At 46.1% G+C, this 24,654-nt stretch overlaps 1 protein-coding gene across 4 annotated transcripts in view; it reads left to right on the top strand.

Annotated features, from left to right (window-relative positions):
- The window catches only part of TBC1D1 (TBC1 domain family member 1), a 230,817-nt gene that overhangs the window by 76,674 nt on the left and 129,489 nt on the right, over positions 1 to 24,654 (top strand). The window contains exon 1 of one of the 4 annotated variants that reach the window (XM_029947446.1): positions 7 to 53. The exons of the other annotated variants lie outside the window; for them this stretch is intronic. Within the exon in view, the coding sequence (XP_029803306.1) occupies positions 24 to 53 (30 nt within the window). The 5' untranslated portion in view covers positions 7 to 23. Of the gene's footprint in view, positions 1 to 6; positions 54 to 24,654 lie in introns of those variants that run through there. 4 annotated transcript variants of the gene reach the window in all.

The following is a 24,654-nucleotide window of genomic DNA, read 5'->3' as shown; positions in this document are numbered from 1 at the left end:
GAGAAGCCGCCGCCCGGCCCGCGATGTCACCATTGTTCAGCTGGGTGGCCAAGGTAGGCGGCGTCGGGGCAGCGTCGGGCCGGCGCCCGTTACCGTAGCGGACGGCTCTGGGAGCCGGCGTCCCGGCGGGCGCGCTTCTGGGGACGTTTGTAACCGTCGGGCCGTGGGGGGTTCGGAGCGCGGGGGTCCCCGCCCACCCCACCCCGCAAGCTGGGCTCGCGGTGGGGGGTCCGACCGTGCCGGGATCGCCCGCAGCGGGGGACGTCCCGCTGATTGGGTACAGCTGCCGGAGAGTGGCCGGCGCGGCCGGGGTCTTTTCCCAGGCGTTTCTCATTCATTAGTTGGGCTCACAGGCAAGGTGGCGTCACGCCCTTTTGACGGGTGGGGAGTGAGGCTCGGCGCCCGGGCCCCAGGTGTCCGCACCTGGCGGCCGGCTGCCTCGCTTCCCCCGCAGCTCTCCACGCACCGCGGCTTCTCCGCCAGGTGTTTCCCCCGCCGCGGGACTTGGGTGGCATCCTCCTTGACCCGGATTTGTGCGTGGTCGCCTGGGATAGGGCGCCGAGGATGCTAAAAAGCTGGACTTGGTGCACACAGAGGGTATCTGTCCTTTGTTTTAATCTCCCTGATTTCAGAGGGTTCGGTGGTCTGAGTTTTGAATGCAAATTATTTACTTTTTCTTTCCATAAATGTTATTTTCAAACATTAGCGCTTTCAGAATAACCGAGCGTTGCAAACCCTTGCCAATTTCACTATCGCTAAAACGAAGGGAACGGAGTAGATTTCTAGAGTTCCCAGCAGTTTGCGAACAGGGAGTTATTTTAATACCCTGGCGGAGTACCAGGCTTTTGTGTGTTTTGAGTGATGGATTCTAAAAGGCCAGCAGGACACCTGGGCACCTTTCTTACACTCCAGGAATTCCGCTTAGCCCGGCTCACTCCTGGAGTTTGAAAGGTTGAGTAATAAACTCTTATGAGAGAATCCGTTAGCCATTACGTGACCCTTTAGAAATAATAATTAGGTGGTTGTTAAATCTTCTAGTTAGGCAGTGCTTTTAGATGCTGGTTTTATAAATACTCTGTGAGCCAGATACGGCTTTGCCTATCATTTAAGTGATAATAAAATGGAGACACAGAAACCGGATTATATATATTAGTTAATAACTAATTAGGCGCCATATCCTATCTTCTCATCCTCACCAGAAATTTCACTTCCTGAAACACAGCTGTGATAAAATGAAACGGCTTTCAACGAAGTTTTGAATCCTTTGTAGTTTTGTGCTGAAAAAAGAATGCCCAGATTTTCTGGTTTAAAGTGATCCTAATTGGCTTGTATAAATAATGCTAAATTTAAAAAATGTTATGTAGTTTGAAAAGTAATTCAGGATGTTGTCTGATTATGTTTTACTTATTTTAGGTTGAGGATTTGAGGCTACCTTTCATACTGTTCCACTTTACACCATAGGCCAAAGGGAGACAAACCAAAAAACCCCTAGACTTACTATAATTTTTTTTTACTCCAAAATCAATAAGAAGTAAATCTAAAACAAACAAACAAAATAAAAATAAAAACCTATCAACAAACTTATTCCTGGTACTGTTTTTTATAGTTTTGTTTACTTTTCCAAAACATATTTAATAAAGATGCTTTTCACTGTAGGAGTGAGGTGAACTTTTGTTCACGTTGGCCTACAAGATGGTAGGGAAAACACCAGACTAAAGCTCTATTTAAAACAAAACATTAAGGACTTTTACAAGGATGGTCAGCTTTCTCCAACCGGCACAACTTTTGAAAAGGTGATGTAATTTTGAATCCTGTTATTCCAAAGTTATTGAAACTACAGAACAACAGAACTGAAATGTTTTTGGAGCAAATTTATCAGCTGTCAGTTTAAGTGTAGTTATTTTATATTTTACGTCTTCTGTGTGACGTGTGCTTGTAAATTGCATCCTGAAATTGTTAGAGACGATATGCTGTGCGTTTTTAGAATGTGAAATTATTTGAAATCATTTCTGAGGGTTATAGATTGTAAGAGTGACTTTCTTTGGAACCTCTTTGGTTTACTGTTAAGAGATAAGGCATTAACACGATTGGCGTTATAAACTAGGAGATGTTTTAAAAGCAGAAGAGCTGTAAATAGGACTCACAATGTGTATAATCCCAAGGTACATTTATATTTGATTCTAGAATGACTCTTCAAGAACACACAGCTGAATATGAACACACACTTCACACAAACACTTGCACATCTAATTACTTTTCTGTCTTGACCCTGGCAGACTGTGGCTCAATACCTGCTAGGGAAAGAGAAGGGGCATAGATGTCGCTTGACACAGATGGATACTTGAAGAGGAGTTTGTTTTTCTTTGGTGCTGCTTTAATATTGTATGACTATTGAGTATGTAGAGCGAGCAGTTTCATAGTGTAGGAAAACAGCCCAAACAGGGAAGAATTTTATGATAAGAAAGGAAAAATTAAGATGGGCTTTCTTTTCAATTGGACATGATGTGGAGCAGTGAGTGGTGCAGGTGTGCAAGGTATTACTAATTGGGCAGGTTTTCTAGAGGTGGGATTTCTTGATTAGTCTTTCATAGGGGCACAGGAGTTTTTAACACAGCTTCCAAAGAAAACCGAATTTAAGTGTCATGATGTTTATACTAAACCCAAAGGTGTCCTTAACAACCTGGCACTTTCAAATATTTCTGTTCACTGCATCTGTGTCTCCCACTCAGCAGCTACTGAAAACTGAGGCAGAACTGCCAGGTGACTTTGTGAATTTATCTGGATTTGCACCTGCCTGTAAAGGTTATGGCTAAGATTATTGCTAGTGTCTCAAAGTAGTGGGTTTTCAGTGTATGTGTTATTCTTGCAGATAACATGGAAAATGGGACCTAAATATATGCAGATTTGCTGTATTCTCAAATTCAAGTGCAGTTTCATATCGTTCATGCCGTATATTATTTTCCGGTGCTCATGTATTCAGTGGATGTTTATTGGGTCCCTCTGGTGTACCAGGTACTGTTTATACCCTGGAGGAGTGAGTTCAGTTTGCACAATAGGTTTATCCTTTTTTTTTTTTTGAATCTTTTTTCTTTTTTAAGTTTATTTGCGCTGAGAGAGAGAGAGAAAGCATAGGAGGGGCAGAGAGAGAGGGGGAGAAGACAGAGAATCTCAAGCAGGCTCCACACATCAGCACAGAGCCTAACATGGGCTGGAACTCATGAGCAATGAGATCATGACTTGAACCAAAACCAAGAGTCAGACATTTAACCGACTGAGCCACCCAGGCGCCCCTAAGTTTATCCTTTAAAAAGTGTGCACACTGGGGGCACCCGGCTGGCTCGGTGGGTAGAGCATGTGACAGGGTTGTGAGGGAGAGCCCCACGTTGGGTATAGAGATTACTTTAAAATCTCAAAAAAAAAAGGTGCATGCTGAAACCTTGTAAGCCAGATATTTAAAAATGCATTAGGTAAGGAATCCTTTTGTAAAATAGTCACTAATCGATATTTTATGTGAAACCAGGTTTTTCATATTTTGGCTTTGCTGAAAACCTAGGGGCGCAGCTATTATTCATTCAGCAGGTCATTTAACAAATGTGTTCGACACAGATATTTATTGAGCACGTAGTATGTGCCAGGAACTGTTTGAGGAGTTGAGGATTTAGCGATGACTGAGGCCAACCAGGTCCCTATTGTCATGGAGGTCGAATTCTAGGTGAGGGAGACTGCAGGGAGGCAAGCAAATGGATACACAAGGCCCTTGCAGATGGTGCTGAGTGCTGGAGAGAAAAGGAAGCAGCAAGGTTCGGTAGAGAGTGACTGGGGGCTCGGGTGGCAGGGTGGTGGCAGTTCATCTGGGGGTAAGGGTGCTCAGCACGATCCTGGCAGAGGGAACAGCAGGTACCAAGCCTGGGGGTGGCAGTGGGAAGCAGGCTGGAGTGACCGGTATACAGGGAGCTGGGACCCAGTTGGGAAGGGGTGACGGGGGCTGGACCCTTTGGGGCTCCTTAAGCACCGTAAGGGGCTCGGATCTGCCTTTAAGCGCAGTGGGAAGCCTTTAGAGGCTGTGGACCAGAGGCTGGCATACACTTTGGGCCAAAGCGGAGGGGCACTTAGGCTGCTGTGTTTCGAGGACAGGCGGCCATGGTGGTGGCTTCTGTGGTAAGGAAGGGACACCCGTGGGTACATAATTGTTCTTTATCTTCTGAAATGATCTTGTTTGTCTGAGATTGGGGCAAATGATGAGAAACTCGTTGCTTCTGTGTGGAATACAACTTGTCCTGGGTTGGCTGCTGCCACCACGCCTTTCAGGCCCAGTTGGGCCCCGAGGCTGGTCTTGCGCGGTTACCTTGGCCGTTTCCTGCAGCCTGGGCCAGCCCACCTTGGGCGCCTCTGACCAGAGAGGCTTGCCTGTTGGCTGCCCCGCGGTGGCCTTCCCAAAAGGCCTGCATCCCACTGCGGCTGGCCGTGAGGGAGCAGGTCTGCTCTCCTGTGTGAAGTCGGCTCAGTGTTGGCTTGTCCCGGGCTAATGTGATGGATTATTTAAAAATATGAAATGTTTGTGGCTCCTGGTTGGCTCAGTCGGTTGAGCGTCTGACTTCGGCTCAGGTTGTGATCTCCCGGTTCGTGGGTTTGAGCCCTGCGTCGGGCTCTGTGCTGACAGCTCAGAGCCTGGAGCCTGCTTCAGATTCTCTCTCTCTGCCCCTCCCCTGATCACACTGTCTCTCTCTGTCTCACAAAAATAAATAAATGTTAAAAAAAATTTTTTTAAAAAAGGTTTTCCTTCGTAGACTTCTATTACGTTTAATTAGTGGATGTTTGAGTTTAATAAAGAGGGCAGATCTCCTTGTCAGAGTCAGACCATTGCTTGTATTTGAGACATTTGCTGCCTCTGCCAAGTGAAGCTGGTGTCGCCCCCAAGGGCTTCGGCCTGCTTTCCTGCTGGGCCAGCAGTCTCTCTCGGGGACCTCTAGTTGGTCACAGCGACAATACCTTGAGCACAGGCTGGTTTTATTAAAATGGAATGGAGAAAAGCAGGAAGAGACACCCCGCCTCATCCGCTGTAGCACAGAGAGCCCAGAGCAGATCTCATAATGACAAAAAAGCAAAAAAAAAAAAAAAATTGTTTTCCTGCTAAACAAATTCCCTAAACTGATCTTAACCGGTTTCTATAGGTTTGTGCCATGGTCTTGCATTTCCGACTCCGAACCCTTTGCATCCTTTACTGCCTCCTTGAAACTCTCCGATTATTCATTCATTCCTTGGATAATAATATACTAAAATGGGGGTGAGGGTGGAGTAGGGGTAGATAGGAAAAAATAGCCCTTAAGGCATGTCCTCGGGCTTGTAGTAGCTTCTCTTGGTGGAGGAGGGTAGACCACTGGCCTTGGGGGTGGGGGTGGGGGGGGCGTGGATGGGAGCAGCCACTGCTCAGCCTGAAGGTGACTGAGGAGTTAGCCAGGGAAGGGCAGGGTGCGCCAAGTGGTCGGAGCAGCAGGTTCAGAGCCGTAGGTGCGCAGGTCAGGCTGGCTGCAGACTCCTTTGCAGGGGCAGTAGGAGATGAGACCGGCCAGGTGGGCAGTGGCCAGAGGGCACAGGGCATACAGACCCCTTCAGAGGGGCTGGCATTTTGTCTGGATGTGTGGGGACCCCCTAGGGACCAAAGCTGATCTTTCCCCAAACTCTTGTAGCCACGTAGTCTAGTCTGCATGATGCCTTTCGTTGTGGATGTTTGATGATTTTGTCTCCTTTTCTGACCTAGAGACTCTATGAAAACCGGTGTGGTGGTGTCTACATACCAGTGCATACCAATCACTTGGGCATCTTGTTAAAACCTAGTTCTGCTCCAGTGGGTCTTGATGGAACACAGGATTCTGCGTTTCTAACAGGCTCCTGGTAACGTTGATGCGGCTGGAGTGGGGACCACCTTGTGTGGCATAGTTCTCTGCTATACCCACCACTAGGTGTAGGAGTTGCTTCCAGTTGTTGACATAAATGCCGTGATTTCAGATTAGTCACTTATACCTGGGAGGATAGTAGAGGAAATATCATCCCATGAAATAAAACAACAAGAAGAATTAACCTTGAAATTAAGTGGGGAATAGAAGTGGAAGGAAAAAAAATTTGCACTATGTACTTTTGTACCTTTTAAAAATTTCAACATTTTATGTGTTAACTATTCAGTTTATCATATTTAAAAAATACTCTGGCCTTTCATCTTTTTCAGTGTATTGAACTTTGCCCCAGATATCATTAGGATTTTATAATAGACTAGAAATCAGATTATCATTGAAAAATCGACTCAAATTGCCCTCTATCTTTTCTCTTAAAAAAAAATTTTTTTTAATGTTTATTTTTGAGAAACAGAGTGAGCAGGGGAGGGTCAGAGAGAGGGAGACACAGAATCCGAAGCGGGCTCCAGGGTCTGAGCTGTCAGCCCAGAGCCCCATTCGTCTTGAACCCATGAACCTTGCATGATCGTCACCTGTGCTGAGGTTGGACACTCAACTGACTCACCTACCCAGGTGCCCTATCTTTTCTTTCCTTCTTTTCTCTTTTTTAAAATAAATGTTTATTTTTGAGAGGAGTGGGGAGAAGGGGCAGAAAGAGAGGGAGATACAGAATCTAAATTAGGCTCCAGGCTCTGGGCTCGAACTCATGAGCTGTGAGATCGTGACCTGAGCTGAAGTCGAATGCTTAACTGACTGAGCCACCCAGGCACCCCTCTTTTATTCTTTAAAAATTATTTGCTTTTTAACATTTTTTTGAGAAAGAGCAAGAGAATAAGTGGGAAAGGTGCAGAGAGAGAGAGGGACAGAGGGTCAGGAGAGGGCTCTGTCCCAACAGCAGTGAGCTGGATGTGAGGCTCAAACTCACAAACCGTGAGATCAAGACCTGAGTTGAAGTCGGGCACTCAACTGACTGAGCTACCCAGGCACCCCTTCTTTTTTAGACAGACTTACTATTTTTATAGAGAGTGAGTGTGGGGGAGGGTAGAGTGGAGGGGTGGGGAGAGAATCCTTAGCAGTCTCCACACTCAGCACAGAGCCCCACACAGGGCTCCATCTCACAACCCTGGGATCATGACCTGAGCCACAATCAAAGAGTTGGACACCCAACTGACTGAACCACCCTGGTACCCCTGGACTTCCATATTTAAGAGCAGTTAAGGGTTGACAACAAAATTAAGCAGAAGGTACAGAGAGTTCCCATATTCGCTGATCCCACACATGCACAGCGTTCCCCATTATCAGTGTCCCAGCCACTTGTTACAGTTGATGCACCTGCATTGACACATTATCTCCTAAAGTCCAAGATCATGCTATAGTTCATTCTTGGTGGAGTACGTTCTGTGTGTCTGGACATACGTATAATGGTATGTGTTTTTACTATCGTGCAGAATAAGTTCACCCCCTAAAAATCCACTGCCATCTGCCTTTTAACACATCTTGTCCTCTCTCCCCAACCCCTGGCAGTCACTGATCTTTATAGTTTTGCCCTTTCCAGAATGTGCTATAATTGGAATCATGAAATACATCCTTTTCACATTGGCTTCTTTCACTTAGTAATATACATTTAAGTTTCTTCTGTATCTTTTCATGGCTTGATTGCTCATTTCTTTTTAGCTGTGAATAACATTCCATTATTCCAAATGTGTCAGTTTAGCCACCGAAAGACGTCTTCGTTGCTTCCAAGTTTTGGCAGTTGTGAATAAAGCTATAAACGTTCTTGTGCAGGTTTCCGTACAGGCCTAAGTTTTCAGCTCCCTTCGGTAAGTATCAAGGAGAATGACTGCTGGAATGTATGGTAAGAGTATGTTTAGTTTTGTAAGACGCTGCCAGCTGGTCTTCCAGATGGGTGTACCAGTTTTGCCTTCCCACCAGCAGTGAATGAGAGTCCTTGTTGCTCTGTATCTGTATCTGACATTTGGTGTTATCAGCGTTCCAGAGTGTGGCCATTCTAACAGGTGCGCGATGGTATCTTGTTGCTTTCGTTTGCATTTCCCTGATGGCATAATGTAGAAGGCCCCCTTCCTTTTGATGGTTAACTTTTAAGCAGGAGAAATAAAACATTTTCCTTTTGAATTTTATTTCATAATATATGGTGGTATTCAGGTACATTTATACAAGTTATAGAAAGACAAAAACTTAAATGGTTATATTTGTGTATGTATACTTAAGTAGTTTTAATTTTCCCATTACTTCTGATTGTGCTGTTGGGAGAATGAACCAGCCATGGGCGTCATTTTTTTTAGATTTAAAAGAAAGACATGATGGAAAATAATTTTCTTAGGTTTTTTTTCTTTTTAATGTTTGTTTGTTTATTTTGAGAGAGAGAGAGTGTGTGAGCGGGGGAGGGACAGAGAGAGAGAGGGAGAGAGAATTTCAATCCTCGCTGACAGTGTGGACAGATCCCTGACACAGGGGCTCAGTCTCCCAAACCGAGAGATCATGACCTGAACTGAAATACGTTGGAGGCTCAACCGACTGAGGCCCCCCCAGCTCCCGGATTTCCTTAATTTTTATGTACTTGGTACTTCTTTTGCAAAGTATTTTTATTTTGGTCATGTGTTATAATGATTTAAACTTCTGGGCCTTGTTCATTTACTTTGGTTGAGCTTGGCTAAGTTAATTTGGAGTCTTTCTCTATAAAATAATAATGTATTCTGGATTAATCATTTTAAAGATCTTCTTTTAAAATTGAACGATGTCAAAATCTGCATAGGAAATTGTGAAGATCATCTGCAAGTATAAACTCTTCAACACACGGTCGAGTTTGCCCTTGGTCAGTGGTTTTCGTGCAAGTGTGGCTTAGGCACCTGGACCCAGAGCCAGGCCCAGCCTATGGGCGGCTTGTAGCCCAGCAGAGAGAAGTGCACCTGTGAAGGTAATTTCATGTAACGGTACAGATGTGTGCCCAGGGAGTCCCTCGGCTGGGGATTCGGGGAGGTGTTTTAGAGGATATGAGGGCTGAACTGAGTCTTTAAGGAAAGGCGAATGAGTCATAGGCCATTGATGTGTGGTGGCTTATGAAAAAGAATCGCTGGGGTGTGCTTGTGGTAGTTTTCCAGCATGTTTTGGAATCATTCAGGGTTGCTTTCCAACTCTGTTGCCTTGTTTTTGAGACCAAAGATTTTTAACCTTGGGGAAGGCAGTCACTTTAAACAAATGCCCAGAGACAGGGAGATTCAGAAATAAGAGTGGCCCTCTTTCTTCATCCCGCCATGCCCTAGAGCTTATGCACATCTACCAGTAATGGCGGCCGGCGAGGTGGTCATTCTGGTGCAACCAGAAGATAATCCCATCTTCTCTTTTCTCCCCGAGGAAGCTGAGACCCAGAGCCAGGAAGTAAGTTAGCTTGAAGGAGATCACATAGCTCGTTGTGGCGGAACTTTAACCCGAGATCTTGGACCCCTGGATTTTGCACACCTTGTTGATATTGCCTGCTGATTTGTTTGCACTTTTGTCCTTAAGGTAGTTTGCTAAAGTCAAAATTATGCATGTCTATCAGTGTATTGTGTTTTAGGATACCTTATTTAATCACCGAGTCTTTCCGTGTGTATTTTACGGTAGGTCCCAGGGCCCGCAGGGAAACAGACAAAGAAAGGAAGCATGAAGGCGAGCAGTCTGCTGGGGTGGGTGGAGATCCTCTGACTTGTGAAGGGTGTCCCGAATCCCCCATGGCCTGGGAGGCCTGCCCAGTGGCGTGAGCTGTGGGCAGGAAGAACCCAGCGCCTGAGGATCTGAAGAGAGTGGAAGTTGCCCAAGCCCAGTGTGGCGACACAGCTCCCTGGTGCTGGGCTCCAGTGACCTGCTGATTCACTGAGTGCTCTGTTTCTGGAAGGCGTCCTGTGAGAGCGCGGGGAGGTGTGCACAGTAGGTTTCATCTCCTCTAATAGGGGAGATTGGGTTTGTTCAGAGAACAGCTTCCTTGCACAGCGAATTGAACAGGGGAGAAAACCACATGAGTGGTAATGCAGCCCTGGAGAGGGAGGGACGATGGCGCTTCCGAGCACTCGCCCGTGCCCGCGGTTGTGTTGGGAGTAGTCGCCTTCCAGGTCATCGTGGGGTAGGTCTGTTCTTTCCTCCTCCTGTTTCTTTGGGAAAATAGTATGAAGAACTTGAAGTTCAGAGAGGTTCGGTAATTTGTCAGAGCTGTTAAGACTAAAGCTTGAATTGTTTGGCTGTAAATTCACATCTTATCTGTTAACACCTGTGAGATCTCTGTGATAAGGGGATGACGACACATGGGCAAGATCTGAAACAAAGTTGGTCAGAATGCAAAATGTTTTGTTACACCAAGAATTTGAAATTTTCTTCCTCCTTAGGTGAGAGGCATAAAATGTAAAGCCAACTTGCTTTTAAAAGTAGGTGTATAAGGGGCACTGGGTGGCTCATTCAATTAAACGTCTGACTCTCTGTTTAGGCTCAGGTCACGATCTCGCTGTTCCATGAGTTCGAGCCCTGTTTCCGGCTCTGTGCTGATGGTGTGGACCCTGCTTAGGATTCTCTCTCTTCTTCCTCTCTCTCTGCCCTTCCCCCACTTGTGCTGTCTCTGTCTCTAAATAAATAAACTTAATAAAATAAAAAATAAATAAAAATAGGTGTAGAAGATTGAAGTTACCCAAGAAGTGGAACTAGTTTTTTGAAATCCTGAATTTCATGATGTTCTTGGTTAGAGAAGGAAGAGAGCAGGAAATAAGAGGAAGATCACTGGTAGGAAGATTGAAGATGGGTCAAGATTGGGGGGAGGGGAGGGGCAATTAAATGACAGACAGAAAGAGGTCAGTTTTGAGGTGACTGTAGCCTGATTTTTAATTTTTTTTGTCGAGCGTTGGTCTTTAGAGTATTATCACTTACTATCTGATACTCTCCTCAGAGCACCAAAGAAGCATGTTATCAGTCTCTCTGGGAAATTCTCTTTGGGTTTAGAGAACATTTTGAATAGGCTCTCCAGAGAATCTTACCACAGTGGACATTTTTTTTTGAGCCTGGAATAGTACACAGGACTGGAAGTTGAGGGCTCGGGTTCGAGGTGTCGGTTTGCCCCGAGTTTGCTGTTTAACGGGGGCTACACGCCATGGGAGTGGTGCTCACGCCCTGTGCCATTAGGTGGTCATGTTTGGGAGTCAAATCAGATGACGTAAGTGATATAAACTGTTAAAGCAGTTTTTAGGATAAGCTTGTCTAGGAAAAGGGATGGGTGTACATTTCCATTAAATTTCCTGACTTATACTTCAAGTTACACTTCCCTGGGCCTCCGTCCTTAATCTGTAAAATGAGAACATTGCGTTGAATGATTGCTATTATTGTTCTCAATTTGGACTCTCTGTCTATATTACTGCAAGTCAGACCAATCCTCTTAGATTGTCTGCCTCTGATAAAGAATGAAGAGAGGTCCCGTGGAGCTCTGACCTGGGACAGGTCCCTTCTCAACCTTTCCCAGTGGAGGCGTGCCCGCAGACCAGTCCCTTCTCTGTAAGGAAGAATGTGCTCATCCACAGAATGGGCATGGTAGCTCTCCTCCGGGCTGCGGATCATTTGTTTGCACTTACAAGGATGCCCGGCTCACATTAAGACAGGCCATCCTCTTCATTTGAAACCAGGGTGGAGACGACATTTGTGGCTCCTTAGTTCTGTTCCCTCTGTTTGAAGATGAGAATTGAGCCCTCCGGAGGTGACATGGCTCCCCCAGAGCCCTGGCTGAGATTAAGGTGTTCCGACTCTTTTTAGTCCTGAGGTCTTCATGTCACCTGTACTCGCTATGATATTTAGATTCTTTTGTTTTATCACGTTCTTCATGAATTAAACATATGCCCTGGTTCAGTAGTACGGAACAGGAGCAAAATGCTTTTCTCAGGCCACAGGTCATTTAGATCAGATAAGGAGAAAATGGGGCAGAGAGAATTACACAGGCCTCGGCCACCTGCGCCCCCCCACCCCATGTGACCTTGATGAAGGTCACATCTTGGCCTTGATTTCTCCTTCCCTAAAATAGAGGTGGGGGACAGCTGCCTGGCCATTTCTGAAGTCCTCTTTCTCTCTCAAAATACTGTGAAGAGTTTCTTCACTGCCCAGGCTGTGAGTCCAGGAAATAGTGTGCCAACCAAAGCTGTAGATTCTCCAGTTTTGGAAAACTTTAAAAATAGGAAGGAAGTTTATTTGTTTAGCAGAGTTCTTAACTGTGGGCCTGCCAAAGGCAGAGAATTGGCCGAATGGTATTTTGCGGAAGTTCTTTCTACAGGGTGGACCCAGAGGAAACCAGTCATTAGGTGAAAATAAACTGTAAGGTCTGTGAGACAATATTTGCTTAGAGGTATTTACATAGGTCAGTTGTGAGGGTCACTGTTGTGTCAGGTTTTTTCTTATATGCGTACGTTTCCAAAGTTAAAATATTAAGAGATTTTGTTGTAAAAATTGACTTTAGAAACACAAAACCAAAAGCCTGCTTATGAGTAATGACTTTGTGGCCCTTTGTGCCCTGCTTATTCATTAATCGAAGGAGTATGAAATGTTGCTGATAGTTTTACTGAGGTCATGACTCTCTTGCAGTTCCAGAAATAGCCATATTACTGACTTTCTAGGTGAATTGAAGGGATCCTCTTCCCCATTTGAAAATATGTGAAGGTAATATCTAGGAGTTTGCGTTACACTGCAGTTTTAGTGAAGGCGGCTCTTTGAGTCTGTACCACCAGCATTATTAGCCGAAAGAACATCAAGGCATCAAGGTTTGATGCCAGTTCGGCACCGTTGCAAGCAGCTGAGGCTGTGATCGGATGTTTTCCCCGAGGAGGGAGTGCAGTGTGCGAGGCCACCAGAGCGTACAGTTTTGCATGAGTTGTTTTGAAGTTTGCCACGCCATTTGGGTAGGCTTGTGCTACTTCCAGACATCTTGGCCAAGAAATTCAGCTTCAAGTTCATTGTTGGTCATCAGACATTAATTGTGCATCTTCTTGGGACACAGGTACAAGAGGAGAATGATGGGATTGGTGCCCTTGTGGAGGGGAAGACGGTGTTTGAAGGTGCTCACACCGACGGAGATGTAAAACCTCCTGGGAGCCTTTGGCACACGGAAGTAATAATTTTCCACACACAGCAAATCCCACCAGACAATCTCACTGTTGTTTTTAATCAGCAGGGAGGGTCAGGACAGATTGTACACTTTGAACTTGAATGTCGTCCCTTGGACGTGAGTGTTGAGGAGGTCTGCAGTGCCCTGGAGTACCTCTCTGGAGATTTTGGGGGGCTTTTAAAAAAATCTAATAATTTTTTGCTTTGACCTTGTTGAATAAACAGAAGCAGGGAAGCCCACTTGGCCCTTCTGCGTGGGGGAGAGGACAACTCTGCCCTCAGAGCCCTTCGTGCAGACCCTAGGATGGGCACCGAAGTCTTCGTACTCCCACAGTGCCTGCTGTTAAACTTGAAAGTGCAAACCGAATAAAGCTTGTGAGTCTAGGAGACTAGAAATGTGGGCGCTGGCTGGTGCTCTGTTGTTTGTGCTTTTGGGGGGTGTGTTTATTTTTTAATTTAATGGGCTGAGAGGCTTTAGTCTAATAAGGAAATTTCAAACCAAAGACTTTATTTCCTCCTAGTTAAAAACAGATCATGGGGACCTGGTGTGGTTTAAAAAAAAGAGTACTGAATGGAGGGGTCCAGTTCTGCCCAGCCTGATGGCCAGATGCTGTGGTTGCGGCTCGATGAGCCTTTGTTTCCTGATAGAGTTGAATAGGTTGAGTCCGTGGTGTGAGGGTCCCATCAATGGGATGAGAAAGAACGTTGAGATGGAAGAAATGAGGTAGAAATCCAAATGAGCAAAAGCCCAAGATAGGTTTGAGTGGAGTTGCACGAACCTCCATGCCCCCCAGCCTCGGTGAACTCACAGGAGGAGATGACCAGAGGTACCCCCCCGGAGGGTTCTGAAGGCCTGGCCACAGTATTGGATTTGGTAGAGATTAGAGAGAAGCCTGGAAGGCTTGTGAGTGGTAGACTGACACCAGCAGGGCTGTCCATGGGGAGGGGGATGGACAGGTATGTATCCTGGAGAGGCTGGGCAGAGCTGAGCAGTGGGGGTCCTGGTGTGGCCTGGTGGGGGTGCATACAGGCTTGAGGTTTGGGGCTCCTAGTGATAGAACACTCACTCTGACGGCTGATGACAGGTAGAGGAAGAAGAGAGGACAGTGGACGACACTTCTCGAAACTAGTGACCTGGAAGGCACTTGGATAACAAGAAGCGCTTGTTTTAGGGCAAATAGATGAACTTGATTTGGATGTCTTGACGTCATGGGGCCTGAAGTCTGGGGATTCTATAAGAGTGATTGGAAACTGGAGTCAAGTCTAGGAAAGAATTCAGAGCTAAAATGTAGATTAAGAAATTATCTTTGTCGGTTTTGGGGCAGTGGGTTGAGATCCCTGGAGAGAGAGAGTAGAGAGAAAAGCAGAAGACCATGTAGCATTGTCCCCAGGATATCTGAGAAATGCAAGTGCATTTTACGAAATACTTGTAAAGGAGCTAATTACCTCAAGAAGATTTCATTACCCCATTTCTTCCTTTAGGATTTATCTTTATTCTTTTCCTCTTGTAAATCAAGATGAAATCTCACTTGTGAAAATACCAGGATTCAGAGACTCCAGTTCCCACTGAGGAGGTGGAATTCTTGTTCCTTGATTGTAGAATTAATCGGGAGTAGATAAGAGTTAAATTTTAGCAAGTCACTGAAGCTTCTTGACACCCATTAGCCATTCCCTTGGCACAGGAAAAACAACAGAGCTTTGAATACATTCCTAGCGGCAGCTCTTGGCCTGAGCAGCCGTCTTTATCTCTTGTCAGCCTTGGTTTCAGTGTTGGCTCTCTAGGAATGTTCCTGATTGTAAAAATCTCTCCTCTCCTTTAGATGAAGTCAGCCCCCCCCCCCCCCCCCCCCACACACATAAGGGAGCCTGAGCCAGAGAAGGAACTGTGCTTTCAAACCCCCGCTTGGTGGGAACCAAACAAGACCTCGAAGGTGGAAGCAGGTTCTGTCTTTAGATAAAGCCCTAGACTCAAGGAATTGAAAGTCTGATTCGGAGCAGTGGGGACTTGCTCCCTGTCTGTGTTCAGATCTTCTCCAGGGAGGCTCAGAATCCATACCATGACACATAACTTTAACCGAAAGATTGTTATGTTCCAAGCAGAAGCCTTTCCCTTCCCCTTTATGAGAGAGGGCACGAATGCCTCTAACCTGTGACAGATTTGTAAAGGCGATAACCTGCTTCCCGTCTTCCCCTTCCCACACAGAGAGCCCTGGTCTCCATTCATGCAATTTCAGGTACCTTGTGCCTCTTACTACTGCTGCTGCTTTCAAAGTCCACTAAAAGCGAAAATGAAACTTCCGTGTGGCCCAGTCTGTGGAAGGATGATGAGGCTGTGACTCCCCTCTTAATGGAAGGATGACTTCTCTCCTAACGCCGTAGGCTTTTGGTTCCTTTTCGTTCTTTTGGTATCCAGGCCATTCTGCCGGATTATCCTGGGCTTATGATCAACTAAAATCCTTAAATCTTTTTCACATGAGCTTTTGGCAAATGGGGTCTACCCCTTCGATACTTACTTACCTGCCTGAGGTAGTTGGGGATTTTTGTTTGGTTTGCAATTTACATATATTACAGACTTTACATATGTTCTTGATGTTGGGATTTTATTGTTTTTCATTCTATATTCGAATTTCTTTTTATAGAATAGTAGAATTTTGGAACCGGAAGTGATTTTGAGGTCTCACACTTCATTCCCTTCACTGTGACACCTGAGTAAACCGCCTCAGGGAAACTGGCCTCAGACATTTGGTGAGGTGCTAGGACAAGGTCAAATTTTCTTTCTCACACTCTAGGAGGGTGGGGTGAGCCAACGAGGGTAAGAAATGTTAGCCAAGGGCTCATGTCACTGGTTATGATTCAGGCCTGGGCTACTTTATTCTGTGTGCAGTTTTACTCTTTTTTTTTTTTTTTTTTTTTGCCTTGTGTGTTTCTCTTATTGATTTACTCCATCTCTTTAGAGCAGGAAGAAAGTGTTAAACACGTACTCTGCTTTTGCAGTATTTTGCTAGGATACAGTCGGAGTTTTATAAGCATTTATTGAAGTTACCCATGTTTATAATTTCTGAGAAAGCCAAGGAGCAACAAATAGTATTGTTCTAGTTGGTTTTATACAAGGTGAAAATATGTTAAATAGAAAATAGATTAGACTGGTTCTAACTAATATCCTTTACTGGCCAAAGTTTTGATTTGCCTGTCGATCAAGATGAAAGAAAAGGAATGTTTGCTTGGTTAAGAGAGTTTATTTCAAGGTAAAATGATATGAGAGAAAAGACCTTTTTCTACCACTGATCTGAATGAAGTTCAGGATTCCAGAACATATGTGATAGGTTTTATTCAAGAATGTAGTCACTGTTCTAAAAGCTAGTGTGGTGGGTTTAAAACCTGTAAATAACTGATTTATTTATGACACCAGATTGTGATTGAGTCTGGCAGTCATACATCAGTAAGTTTAAATTTCTAACATTTGCTTGGCAATTGCCACGGACCTCCTGATGCTGGTGACAGGGCTGTGACTGGGCTGCTGTGTATGTGTGTGCAGGTCACACCCTGCAGAAAGGCAAGCCTGAGATCCAGCCATGCCTGGCTTTCCAAAGTCGTGTGAGAGGTGGAGGATAGAGGTGTGGCTTTGAATAGTTTGAATGGTGCCTTTAAAAAGGCACTGTAGGGCACTTGGGTGGCTCAGTCATGATCTTGCGGTTTGTGAGTTCAAGCCCTCTGTCAGGTTCTGTGCTGACAGCGTGGAGCCTGGAGTCTGCCTCAGATTCTGTGTCTCCCTCTCTCTTCCTGCTCCTCCCCTGCTCATGCTCTGTCTCTCTCTTTCTCAAGAATAAAGAAACATTAAAAAAAAAAAAAAGGCACTGTAAATGTGAGGGGTAGCCCTATGCTATCAAAGATTTTGTATTTAAAAAATTAATACTGTCGGGGCACCTGAGTGGCTGAGTCACTTGAGCGTCCGACTTCAGCTCAGGTCATGATCTTACAGTTAGTGAGGTTAAGCCCTGCGTCGGGCTCTGTCCTGACAGCTCGGAGCCTTGAACCTGCTTCAGATTCTGTGTGTGTCTCTCTCTCTGTGTCCCTCCCCTGCTCACGCTCTTGTGCACTCTCTCTCTCAAAAATAAACATTAAAAAAAATAAAAATAAATATTGCCAAGGTGATTCCATACTGTATCCACAAATGTCATAATTTGAATTACATTCATTTTACTGCGGTTCCTAGGAAGTAGCAAGCATTTTTATCTGGTTAACAAGGTTAATGGTTATCTAAACTCAAGTGTGAACAGTCAGCTTCATAAAGTAGAACACTTCTTACTATTAACGCAGTTTTGATTTAAACTAAAATTTTTGTCTTAAATAATTTCCTAGGCATATAAAAGGGCGGTTTTCTAAATATTGCTTTTTAGACTGCCATCTAAAGTCTTTGGTTTCTGTAGATGTTGATGTTTATTTTTCGGATTGAATTTCATGACTTAAAGTCGTTTTCGTAGGTTACTGTAGTGGAAGCATTTGAGGCCACTTAGAATTATATGCCCTTTCACGTGTACTATTGAAATAATTTTTCATCACATACTTCAAGATTGTTTTCTCCACTCTAAATCATTTTGTCCCTGAAAGGCCTCACCTAATAACAGTAGACCATAATCTCTAAAATTTTGTTAAAGTTTAAGAAAAATTGACTTTTTAAAAAATGGAAAATGAAAAATAGGGGCACCTGGGTGGCTCAGTTAGTCATGGACTCTGTTTCGGCTCAGGTCCTGATTTCAGGGCTTCCTGGCACGGCTCTGTGCTGACAGTGGGGAGCCTGCTTGGGATTCTGTCTCCCTCTCTCTGCCCCTCTCCCACTTGCGCTGTCTCTGTCTCTCAAAATAAATAAGTTTAAAAAATTAAAAAAAAAACCTTTAAGATAACAAAACCAATACAGTATATGAAAATTGTAGAAAAATAACCTACTGGTAAGCGGAGATAACAAACCACCGCATTCTTGCTACCCGGAGGCTAAAGACCACAGGCATCGCCTTCTAGAGCTTCTAAAACTGTGTTATCTCTTTGGCTGAAAATGAGTAGACATAGCAGCTCTTGAACACACACTGCATTTTTTTCAGCCTGTGGGAACTTGTGGCCAGAGTGCCCCCGGACAGAGCGGGCAGAGCGTCAGGCACACCGAGCTTGGTGGCCGAACCCTTTCCACCACTGGTTGAGTGAGGGAAACGTCCTTGAAAAGAGGGAGAACTCGGGAATAAATGCTGGATTGTAATCGCCGCTCAGATTTCTGGGGGTTTCGCCTGTGGGTGGACAGATCTGCCATGGTCTGGCTCTCCCAGTGTTTGTTACCTTCTGGACGTGGTTGACGTCCCCTCTTCTCTGCACACGTGTAGCCAGGGCCGCGAGGAGGCCTGGAGGCCACGCGTCTCCCTGCTGGTTTCTTCGTCACTGACCCTGGGGGGGCTTATCGTGGGCGTGGGGACGGGGCGGGCCCTGGAAGCTCCCTCCGCGTCCTCCGGCCCGTTGTCCTCCCCTCTGGCTGCCCCACGAGCCAGTCTCCTCGCGGGGCCCTGGAGGACACGCCGGCCTGGCCCCACCTGCCTGGCCCGGCCCCTCCTCCGCCCGCTGCCCCCAGCACTGGGTGCCTCTGCTCTGCTCACTGCTGATGGAGGCTCCTGTGGCTCCCACGGCCTCCCTCGCCTCGATTCCTAAACAGCATCAAGTCTCCGTCCCCAGATGGTGCCGCACTGGTGTGCATCCCTAGTGCCGGCCTTGATCCCAACCAGAAGTCTGCCTTTCTGTAAAATGGGGATGTTTTTCTCAGAGGCTTGGAGTGAGCCTTCAGTGAGAGCGCGGGTGTAGAGTACAGTGTCCCGCAGTCAGCCCCCATGGCTGGTGGTGGCGCTTGGGGTGCCCTGTTAACTCCACGCAGGCGGAGGGGTCCCAGGTTTGGCGTCTCCTGACGGTGTGCATGCGATTAGATAAAATACTGGGGTCAGACGTTCTCGACCTGATTCTAGGTGAGGCTAGAAAATAAAGCCCTTTTATTGTTTATTTCAATTTAGAGTTCACCTACAGCACTTTGGTGTATTTTCAAGTAAATATATTTACATTGAGTTTAGTTATCATTACACTTTGCACGTTAAAGTGGAGAAACAGAAAACTGGCATCTCTTTGCTTCTTGCATTCAAGTTGTGTGTTAAGTAAATGCTCAGACAAGGTCTGCAGCGCCCACACACTGAATTAGACACTGTTCCACCCCCTAACCAAAGTGTGGTGTGGGGGACAGACTCAGTGTTTGAGACCTCAGTGACAGCAGAGGGCCAGGTGCCGTAGGAACCTGGGGAATGGAGCAAAGGAGAGGTCTGGACTGGATCTAGAAGAATGGGCAGATGGTGGGAGAGAGAAGGCTCCTCTGCCTGCCTGAGTTGTCACATGTGAGCTGCAGCCCAAATAAGTTTCCTGAAACCAGGATTCAAAGGTGTGAGTCACATGTTCCCTGTTCTCCCAATGGTAGGGATAAGATAAAGTTGAGAGTAGAAAATACTTTTCCATCTGTTTATTAAACTGAATTGTTATATTCAGGGATGAGCTGGGCAGTAAATCACATTAGAGTTAAGTTGAGTCTTGGTAATCTTTGAAAAGAGTTGTAATCTTTCTATACTGGTGAAGAATTTGCATTACGTAGAAATTAATTCTGTGTCTCTAACTGTGGACACTCGAGTTTTACCCAGTTAGAATTTGCTTTCCATATTGATGGCATCTTGCGGTTTTAATTTCTCTTTGTAGATTCTGATGGCTGTAGCCTCTGGTGTAGCTTTCCCATTTCAGTTGGATTTATGTTTGCGCTGGAATGGCGTGAAGGCTTTGTTGCATTATTCATATACAACATACAAATACAGTGTGGCCCCGAGAGAGTGCCTGGTGGTGGTGGTGACACTGTCTTTGAGTTAGTTGTATGTAGCTGGCTTCTCTTACCCCCTGGGCTTCCGTTAGTCCAAGAGCCCTTAACCTGGGATCTGGGGGGTGGGGTGGATGGGTGGGGTTGTTCTTGAACTGGGGGAAAAATTACATCTTTACTTTTACTGACTTCTAACTGAAAGTTAACATTTCTTTAAATTATTAGCACAGTCATCAAATCCAGTAGTATTAGCAGCTCCTGTGATGGTAACATCAAAATCAGTCATTTTCATATTGTCTCACAGCAGTTTCACATTTCTAAAAACTACCGTGGATACTCATCATTGCTTTGAATTCTAAATCTTGTCAACTGTGGGAATAAGCACTTACTCTATCCTAATTATTTGGATAATTCCCTTTTAGTAGAATTCAGTTCTTTTGTATTCCCTTGTGTTCTGTTTTGTACGTTTAAAAACTTTATCCTGAGAAGGACCCAAGGGCCGCGCTATGCTGTCGGAGAGGTCCCGGACACAAGTTCAGGAACCTCTCCTTTGGTCCCTGGGACGCATTTGAGAGCAGAGCCTCAGGAGGTTCGGGGGGGGGGGGGGGGGGGGGGGGGGGGGGGGGGGGGGGGGGGGGGGGGGGGGGGGGGGGGGGCCGTGGGGTACGGATGGAAAGCCGAGCCACCGGCTCTCCCCCGAGACGCCTATAATCCCGTGACAGGCTTGCCTACTGTTCTAGCCCACAGTACACCGCTGAGCCCAACGCTCATCGAAGCAACGGGAAGGTTAAACTGCGTTTGCTGTGGCCTTTGAAAAAAATAATGCACTCAAACGACTGCCATCTAAAAATGGTGAAAATAAAAATAACTAAGGCGTTTAAAGGGATCGGCCTTTAGCTGTCTAGAAAAACCTTGTGATCCAAAAGGACTTAGTCCCACTGTTTCTGGTTTACTGTTTTTACAGCATTTGTTCTTTCTGCAACTCCGTACTGGATGCCTACGCTCCTACATTGTGTTGGAGATGTTGCAGATTTATCATGGTTCTCTTCTAAGGTGTACTTGAGCTAGTTCTCATCACTTAACCTTGAAGTCGCTAAGTTTTCATTTTCAGTTGCCATCGTACATTGAGTATTTTTGAGTCCTTGCTGTGTGCCAGGCACTGTCCCAGGCACTGTGGGTCCCCTCAGTGAGCAAGAGAGACAGTATTCACTCTTGGAGCAGGTATCCAGGCATTTGGGTGTCTTCTGCTCTAACATTTGCAGGCCTGTCCTGAATGCCGGAGAAACTGCTTGCCCCCCCGCAGACCTGTGTGTTCTGTAGGTAGAAGTTTCCATGCTGTTCCAGGTTGTGGTGATACCTGAGGTCTGACTGAAGGAGGGGAAGGGAGTGTTCCGCTCTTTCAGCTCCATTTGAATCAGTGCGTTCCTGCTTTTACATATTTGGGATTGATGGAAGGTTGGAGGTAGGGTGAGGTGGGGGAGAGTTCTCTTACCCCCGGCTGTTTGGAAAGCTTGTCAAGTTTTTAATATGATTGGCATTGTCTGCTGCTGGCCGGTACGGAAGAAATTTGTCAGTTCCGTGCTGAAAGGCACTTGACATAGTAGCAAGCCTATTGCCTTAAGATACTATTACTTTAGTTAAAAAAATTTTTTTTAGGGGCGCCTTGTTGGCTCAGTCGGTTGAGTGTCCAGATTTGGCTATGGTCATGATCTCATGGTTCATGAATTTGAGCCCTGCATCGGGCACTGTTCTGACAGCTAGCTCAGAGCCTGGAGCCTGTCTTCTGATTCTGTGTCTCCCTCTTTCTCTGACCCTCCCCTGCTCGCTCACTCTCTCTCTCTCTTAAAAATAAATAAAAACCATTAAAAAAATTTTTTTTAATTGGCTTGCTTAATGCACCATTTACTATGCATGCGGTTTTGTGGGTAGGGGATTTGGGAGGGCTCCGCTGGGCTTGTTTGCCTGCCTGCCATCCTGTGGGGGCAGCGAGGCACCTTCACGTCCAAGGTGGTGTCTTTGCTCAGGTGTCTGGTGTCTCAGTGGTCCTGGGCTTCTCTTGCTGTCCAGCTGAGGCCGCAAACCCCAGGGCTGCTTCGTGTGGCTCGGGCTCCTCCGGTACTATCACTTTCCAGGGGAGTTGACCTTGTCTTTGTAAACACGAGGGCAACAGCTAACAATTACTGGGAGTGACTATGCGCCGTGCTTTCTACTAACAACTGTTACATTTGTTGTTTAATTTTTTCTTCAAAGCAACCTCCAATTAGCTGGTAGTACCCCATTTTGATAGAAGAGGATACTGAGGGTCTAAGAAGTGGGTGACCTGCCCAGACGTGCACCTGAAGCTGCCAAGGTTGGAGCCTGTTTCAGCATCCCACTTGCAGAATTACTATTAGGATCTGGCAGTGTAGCAGGTTGGTGGCTGCCGCCAGGGCAGGAGTTACGGCTGAGCTGCAGCTGTGAGGTTTTATCTGTCTTAAGGGGTTACTATGTTTCACTTTCTGCCCCTAGGGAGCCCTTTCCCTGCAGGGGCCTGCTTCTCTCTGGTCTAGTAAGCAATACTGGGTTCCTTCTCATCGTTCCCACCTCCCCTGCACCCCTATCACCTCCTGCCCTCAACATGCACACAAACTCACACAACAGGGGGGGCTCCCGGCGTTTCTGCAGAGGTTGGATGCTCATCACACGTTTGCCAGAATGAGGTATTATTTGCAGAGTTCGTGCAGCTGACATAGGGCTCATTGGAATTAGATCCTGAGTAGGTTAAGGTTTGTGAGTGTGTGTGTATGTACAGCATTTGCAGTGAGTGGAGTTGATGCCACATGTATCAGAAAGGAATGAGATGCTTCTCTAAGGGATGGCCCGTCAGTGCAGGGTGTCCGTGGTGACAAGTTTGTGGCAGAACACTGATCCTGTGCTCACACCTTTTTTTGAGGGGAGGGGGAGAGTAAAGGAAATTTGCATTCAGAACACTCAGAAACCACCTCCTGTCAGAGACACCAGGCTGTGAACTGTAGATATTTCTAGGCTTGGGATTATATGGGCAACTTTAGGTTTCTGTGTTTTGCTTTTACATGGATGGCCTTTCTGGAAATGAAAGGCGACTGAAGAGTACCTCATGCTGCTGTGTTTAAAAAGGAGGCTGTGGTACTGGGAAGTGGTTTTTCATGGTTCTTGAGGTTGACCGTTCACATCACAGCCCGGTCAGGTCGGTGATGGAGCCCAACCCTGCCCTCGGCCCTTGGAAGGGGCGAGGTGTTCCTCTTCTCGGTTCCTCCTTCTCAGTGGGAGCCTGCCTGCCACATCGTGACCTCCCAGCGCAGCCTGGACACTCAGCGCCCAGGGGCTGGAGGGAGCAGAGTGTATGTATGTGAGAGGCAGGCATCTGAAACCTAGGCTTTATTTTCCTCTCGAAACAAGGGGACAGAGAGGGGAAGAATTCAAGAGCAAAGCCTACATTTTCCAGTAGTTGCCTCAGTTCTGATCGACTGATTCCGCTCAGTGTGTTCTAAGCACACGAAGGTTGTTAGGGGCTGTCATAGGGCTCAGCTGTTGCCCGTGATGCTGAGAAGTTTCTGATTTGATAAAAAAGACTAGACAATGTGGCGTAGGGATGGGGGTGTGTTTATGGCCTGCCCATGTGATGCTGTTTCCGGCCTGGTGCTGGGGTTCTGAACACAAATACAGCCTCCTTGGAGGCTGACTCTGTCTCCTGACTGTGGCTAGAACCCTACATTTGAGACAGGGACTCTCTCTTATCCCTTTGGTTCCTTTCAGGGAGGAGAGCCTTTTACCCAAGTCCTACCCTTGGGGAACTGGCAGAAGCTAGAAAATTCCCTTGCTGTGTTTTCCGTTGAGGTGGATTCTGCTCACAGGTCAGCAAGGAGGGAAGTGAAGCCTGGGGACAGGACAGGGCCGCGTGAGACCCCAGTAGCCACGGTCCGGCTGCACATGTGGGCCCTGGTGCAAGGGGAAGATTACCTTTGGAGCGGAGCGGAATCGTTGGTGAGTGGCTTTGTCAGACCTGTGTAAGACCCTCCGTGTAAGGCAGCGTGGGCATACCTCGTAAATTACTCCTTTTGGTCCTGTTCCTTGGTCCTTTGTGTGTTACGCGTGAATACAGGCCTTTCTCATTCAGCATGGCAGGGCACAGAGAGGCATGGGAGTAATGTGTGATCAAGTCATTCGCATGTGAAATCTACGCTTGCTCTCCCTAACATTTTTTGATGTGATCTAAAATTTTATATATCCCCCTTTTTTTTATAGAGAAAAAAATGAGTCAGTTGGACTCCCTGAGCGTCTTTGCTGGCTGGTTTTTCTAAGTGCAGAATTTTGGTAAATACTTAAATCTTCCTATCTGCTCTTCATAATTTATTTGAAGTGCACCCCATACTGAGGTTTTGCATTTCTCTATGTTCCTACCCTCCTTAGCACTTCAACTCCTGTAGTGTTGGTGTTCTTCTCTGGTTGGTTATTTGTGTATTTCTGTACCCCCACTGTCTAGATTGTAGGTTCCCTGAAAAACAGGATCTATGTGATTCATCCCTGTTCTCACCATAGAATTTGGCATCGGTTTTTATCTGGTGGGAGTGTGAACAGGACTCTTGGTTGCATGTGACAGACACCCAAGTGTAAAATGCAAAATCAAAAATGTATTGTCACAAGAATCCCAGTTGATTGGCTTCAGGCACAGCTGGATCCAGGTCCTCAAAC

The sequence above is a fragment of the Suricata suricatta genome, chromosome 1 (assembly GCF_006229205.1).
Source record: "Suricata suricatta isolate VVHF042 chromosome 1, meerkat_22Aug2017_6uvM2_HiC, whole genome shotgun sequence".
Lineage (NCBI taxonomy): Eukaryota > Metazoa > Chordata > Mammalia > Carnivora > Herpestidae > Suricata > Suricata suricatta.
This window is presented reverse-complemented; position numbering and strand designations above follow the sequence as displayed.